Source organism: Miscanthus floridulus, chromosome 4 (genome assembly GCF_019320115.1).
Source record: "Miscanthus floridulus cultivar M001 chromosome 4, ASM1932011v1, whole genome shotgun sequence".
Taxonomy (NCBI): Eukaryota; Viridiplantae; Streptophyta; class Magnoliopsida; order Poales; family Poaceae; genus Miscanthus; species Miscanthus floridulus.
This window is the reverse complement of record NC_089583.1, coordinates 108944311-108950398: the sequence shown is the minus strand read 5'-3', so window position 1 is coordinate 108950398 and position 6088 is coordinate 108944311. Positions and strand designations below refer to the sequence as shown.

At 49.8% G+C, this 6088-nt stretch overlaps 1 protein-coding gene across 1 annotated transcript; it reads right to left on the bottom strand.

Annotated features, from left to right (window-relative positions):
- Positions 1 to 2969: 2969 nt before the first annotated feature.
- On the bottom strand, positions 2970 to 3557 carry LOC136549054 (uncharacterized). The gene has a single exon (XM_066540363.1). The coding sequence runs from the start codon at positions 3555 to 3557 to the stop codon at positions 2970 to 2972; it is 588 nt and encodes a 195-aa protein (XP_066396460.1).
- Between the last annotated feature and the right edge of the window lie 2531 nt (positions 3558 to 6088).

Here is a 6088-nt window from a genome sequence, read left to right as displayed (position 1 = left end):
TGTGACTACATGTACCGAACCTGGGTACAGAGTTTTCTTTGACTAAACCTAACATGCCTTAGGTAATTAAACCATGCCTTAGGTAATTAGACCTGGGTACATCTGAAAAAGATAAAGTCATCCTAGTAGTGTGGCCACATAGCAAATTATGTTGCACCTTCTCCATAGTAGCCTTCCGTTGTTGTTGTTGGTGGTGGTGGTGGTGGCGGGGGTGACGGGGGAGGCCCCTTCTTCTTGTGGTTAGGGCAGGTGCAATATGGATCATTGCAGAGTGCCTCCTGTGAATCGGCACCATTGTTGTTGTCGTCCTGTTCGTCGTTCTTGTAATCGCTGCTAACTTTCCTTTCTAGATCGAATATATGGTCCTGTAGGTAGTAGATGTACTCCGCATGCGGATAAATAGGTCGAGTATCGACCCACCTACTGAACCCATAGTTTTCTTCGGCCAAGGAAGACTACAATAAGTATGTTGTGTAAGTGATATACAAGACAAACATATTAAAGAAACAAATAGTAATAGCAATTACCCATGCTCGTGGGTATTTGAAGAAACGACGACCACCATCTATTCCCTCGGTGAACATCTGCACTAGGCAGTCCTCACCATGCATGCATTTTAGTCACTCTTCTTTCCTTTCATCGTATCCTCTCAGTGGTGTCTCTTTGGTGAAATCACTTTTATTCTCAACTGGAAACCTCTCATAAAGAGCTTCCTCAAAGAAATCAGGACCAAGAGGACCCTCTCATCCCCAGGTAGTTTCCTTCCCCTTTCCTCTCCCTCTGAACGACCCTCCAGACATTGGTACTGCAACGAAAGCAAATGCTGAGGAGTGTTCTTCTTCCTTGTTGTTTGTGTGAATGAGAGAGAGTGAGTGGTTATTTATAGGTTAAGAGGAGGAATGGAGGCCTCTCAATGTGCCATGTCAGCGATCCGTGTGCCTCTTCACCTTAGCCCTTGGATCAAACAATCATAAGATGGATGGTGGAGATAGAGTGGAGTTGTGCTTCCTTGCATGTTGTCTGTGTATCTGAAAAGCCTATATCAGTGATGTGATAATTCGATGTTGTCCGTGTATCTGAAAAGTCTATGTTTATTGTCTGAAAAGCATAGATTCGTTCACTGTTGCTTGGTAATCCTAGATTCTTCTACAAAGCGTATGTACAATATTTTCTGGATTATACACGTAATAAATTTATAGTTAATCTGTGTACTACATTTGTGCCTTTGTACAAGTGTAGTATGATTAAAGGTTCACGTAAAAAATTCACAAGATACGGTCTTGTATTAGGAGCATCCAAGTTACAAACAGAGACATCAATATATATTCCAAACATTTAATCATCCAACGAGCATAATGCAACCACAACGAATATCACAACCAACATAATATGTCATGCAAAGTCCAAATAGTCCACAATGTCCATACAGTCCCGAATAGTTACAGAAAAGTAAATACAAAATTCACAATAGTTCATAGTAACACCTACCATGTCCCTCACTATCTCCAACTCTTGCCCCTACCCTTGTGGCCCAGAGCGCTGGTGCCTAGAGTGTAAGGGTCACGCGGACGGTGTCGCCTAGTGCCTAGAGGTGGTGTAGGATGAGTCGATGGAGCGTCATGGAGCTGAGAGGGCCCAAGCTCATCGTGCCTCTTACCCATGTCATCATCGTCGTTGTCCTCCTCGTCCTCGTCCCCATCCCCTGTAGCTGCTTGACTAGAGGAACCTAAGGCTCCTCTTCCTACAGAAGGATCGTACATGTCATGCGTCGTGTTTGTCCTGCAACCACAACGACCAGCCGCACGGCGTAGATGACGTGACAGTCTCTGTTGTATAAAACTATGTTAACTAAAAGAATATAACATATTAATGATATATTTGAAAGAATATTTTAAATCTTACGTCTAGGAAGCCAAGCATGTAGTCGTCATTGACTCTCGGCCGAACGCGCTCGATCTCTTTAACTGAGCATTTCAATGTATTGCCCTGCAACAAAGTTTTCAATAATAAGACTTCTGAATAGATAACATTTAGTTTTGTTTCCGTTTGTACAAGAATGTAACTTATTATAAGGGTTATACGGCTCGAAGGTTGCAATAACTACAATAGATAACTCCTAATGTCGGTCCAAGAACGCCTAATGTATTGTTATGTAATTGAACATAATAAAATAAGGCGATTGGCTTACCACTCTGTCCAAGATCGGTCTTGCCTCCACCTGCCTTCCTGCACGAGTGGACTGGTCGTACGCCGTGTCTTCATCGTCGAAGGACTCGATGTCGGCGTAGTCAGTTTCGGTCCACTATAGCCTGAGCCTGCACCGTGTCGAACACTGGTACCAACCTTGGTACCGCCTGAACTCACGGTTCGTGTGCGGCTCGTTGTTATCGTCCACGTTGTCGTGCATCTCCTCCCATTCCTCAATGTAGGACTGGTGGTGCCTCTCCCAGTCAAAAAACTTCTTGTTCCTCTGACAATCCAACCTAGGTGCAGCTCCTCCCGAGCCCTTGCAACCATCTCACTAAATGAAGGCCTATCATTGAATAGCACAGGCACGCTTTGCATGTCAAGAAACTCAATATATCCATAGCGATCGCTTTCAACCGTGCCTCCATGATATATGGTCACTAGGTTGTCCATCTATTTAAAAAACGTAACGAAACACATGTCCTTTAGTCCAAATTAGACGATAGATAGTACCTAACAAGTACTTTCTAACTACAAACTAAGTAATCAAGATAATAAATACGTATATATTTATAGTGTACTCACTAAATAGCTAAATCATATGTAGTTAACTACAAATATAACTACATATCTAAGTAGCTATCTAACTATATCTATTTACCAATGTATCTATGTCTGTATCTATCTACATATATATCTCACTAAATCAACTAACTGAGTCATCACAGTAACTAGTAAATAACAAACACGAACTAAATAGGTACATTGCATATTCATAATTTTTACCTTTCTCGGTCGGTGGACGACGGGCGTAGGTCAAGGCGAAGATCCAGGCCCGCGGTGGCGCGGCCAACGACAGAGGTGGCGCGCGGCGGGCGCGGGGTCCCCGGCGCTCCGCGCGGCGAGTCCGGCTCGACGGGCGCGGGAGGCACGCCGGCGGTGGACGGCGGCAAGGCGGGGCGAGGTCGACTGTGGAGGGAGGCAAGGCGGGGCGAGGCCGAGGCCGCCGGTGGAGACCGAGGCGAGAACGGCGGTGGAGGGCATGGCGGCGCGGCGCTGCCGCCAACCACGGGCAACGGCGCGAGGGCACGGCGGCGCGGTGCGGGCTCGGGCGAGGGAGCGGCGGCAGCGGCGCGGCACGGCGAGGGCGCGGGCTCGGCCGCCGGCGGCGCGGCGCGGGCGGGTGCGGCGCGGTGGCGAGCACGGTGGTGGAGCGGGCAAGAGCGGCGGCGACGGCGCGGGCAGGGGAGGCTAGGGCGGGAAAGGAAGAGGAAGAGGCGCGGGGGTAGATATTTCCGAGCCAAGGGCATGCCATTTCCCGTGCCCAGGAGCTCGGCGCCAGAGACGGTGGGGCCGAGCCAAAGGTACATTTCCGGAATTCTTTCCGCCAGGAATCTATTTATGAGGAACTTTCAAAAAAAAAAGGTCAAATAGTAAAAAATTCAGTCGGTTTGTGTCTGAGAGCAGTTGTTTTATGGAGGGAATACTGACCAGGGTCCAGGCGCACGACGCTTGGCCCGTGCGGGGATTGGAAGCGGCCGTTGCTGACGTCGCCGTCGTGGTGGTGTTCGACTTCTATTCCAAGGCAGTTGGGCTACAAGCCGACACGGTTTCGACAATGTTGGTCTGCGGCATAGGCCTCACTTTCTTTCTCCGTTGGCCCAAGCTCTCCGCTGGGCTAGTATCACCACATCAACGGGACGGAGGGGTATAAGCCTGGGCCAGGGCCATGGGGGGACTGGACTGGGACGGATCGAGGGCCCCGGTGGGGGACGCGCAGGCGCAGGGGCAGGGCGGCGCCAAGCAGACAGACCCATGGCGCCCATGAAACCACCGGCACCGCGGCACGGCGTTGCGCCCGACAACCCCACCTCCGAGCGGCGGGTGGCTGCCTGCCTCCATGCCGCTTGCCGCGGCACCCCGCCTGCCCCCTGGTTCCCTGATCGACCACGCCGTCTCCACCTGGCACCGGCGGGGCAGAGGGGCGCAGGGGACACGCTGTCACGCATCGCCATCACTCCCACACGCGCGTCCAGCCTGGATCGCCGCGCTGCCCTGCACTGCACCCCTCGTCAACTCAACTGTTAATCGGCTAATCCCATGTCCAATCAGGCAATCACTGCTTAGGCTTGTTGGCTTTTGTGATTAGGCGGTGACTCCGGATGTCACGTCACGCGCTCATGCAGTCCTCGTCTCCATCAAATCAATCCTCTGATCTATGCATGCATCGCATGTCTCTGAGGCCTTGCTTACTTCCTCCCTTAGGTTTATTTTATGTCCCATCAAATATTTAGACATATATATAGAGTATTAAATATAGATTAAAAAATAACTAATTATATAGTTTACGATTAATTTACGAGACGAATCTTTTAAGCCTAATTAGTCCATGATTTGACAATGTGGTGTTACAGCAACACATGTGCTAATGACGGATTAATTATGTTTAATAAATTCGTCTCACGGATTACTTGTGGATTCTGTAATTTTTTTTTATTAGTATCCAAACACCCTATACGATATCTCATGTAATATCCGATGTGACACCCTAGAACTTTAGTCACTGGATTTTAAGAAGGCCTAACTGTAGAACTTTAGTCACTGGATTTTAAGAAGGCCTAACTGTAAGTCCAAACGGTGCTACCGACCGCCACTAGCACATACGGAGTATGTTCTCTACCCTCTCTCTTCCTGCTAGGACTCGGTAACTCGGAAATGCAGCGTGTAACCATGATTGGGGCAGTACAGTACAGTTGTTGTCTTTCTTCTAGCGCGGCCAGGCCATGCATCCGGGGGCTATGCCAGTTGGGGATGCGTGTACCGAGCCCGCGGGATTTATGGAGCTCCTACTGATCGGCACGAGGGATGCTCCCCGTTCTGCATACCGCCGCCCTTAAACTAGTGTGCTCGGCACCAAACATTTTTCTACGGAGGACCGAGGAAGGAAAGGATGACAGAAGACGGAACACTTCCTTCTGGATTGTCTGCTCCTAATCTCCTATGATATGCTCCTGGGATTCACGTTCGACGAACCAAGACAGATTAAGTACGCACATGTCACTGTATATTTACCGTCTTGTTGACTTGGATCGTCCAAAACGGTGGTGTTACTTGTGCTGTTGTGCCGTGCAGGCAGCGTCTCTTCAATGTCAAAAGTACCGGATCGAGAGGTCGAGGATCAAACATGACCCGGTAACTTTGTTCGCTTGTGGTGCTAGCTAACTCGCTAAGCGACGCCAGACAATCACAGGCAAGATCGAGCGGAAGGGCCTCTGAACAAACAAGTCCCGTTCCCGGAGCGCCGCTCATTTGGACGACGACGACGAGCCTCTCAAGTCTCAACACATACGGAGTTACTACTTTCGCCGTTTCGCGAGCATCGATCCTCTTCCTCCCTTGGTACGCGGGCCCTTTCTCCTCGTCATAGTAGGACTCGCAAAGTCGCAAAGCTTCCAAAGTTTTTGTCCCACTCGTTGCCGTAGCTGACGGAAAACGGAGTGTCTTTTACGCCATGCATCGAGCCAGCAGCCGCATGCAGCGAAGTGCGTGATCGGGGCAGGTGGGCGCAAGGTCGCGCGGCCAAATGACACTTGCCTTTTGTTAGAGTGACAGGTGCCGGAAGGTTATGCTTGTCCTCGCTCCGATCGGATGACTCATCCTGGGCAGCGTGCTTCGAGCCTTGTTCGCCCCCATGTACCAGTGGAAGTGGCGAGGGAGACGCTCATTTGTTTAGATTTTATTACTCCTGTGTCACGATAAGGTTCATTAGACCAGTTTGTTTAGTGATGGCGATACTACTAATCGAAGGCCATTATCTGCCAGGTGGCCTGCAGCCTGCAGCCTGCAGATCTGAGCTCTTGTTGCCATCCGCGCTCAGCTTGTTGACTGTCCAAGGGAACTT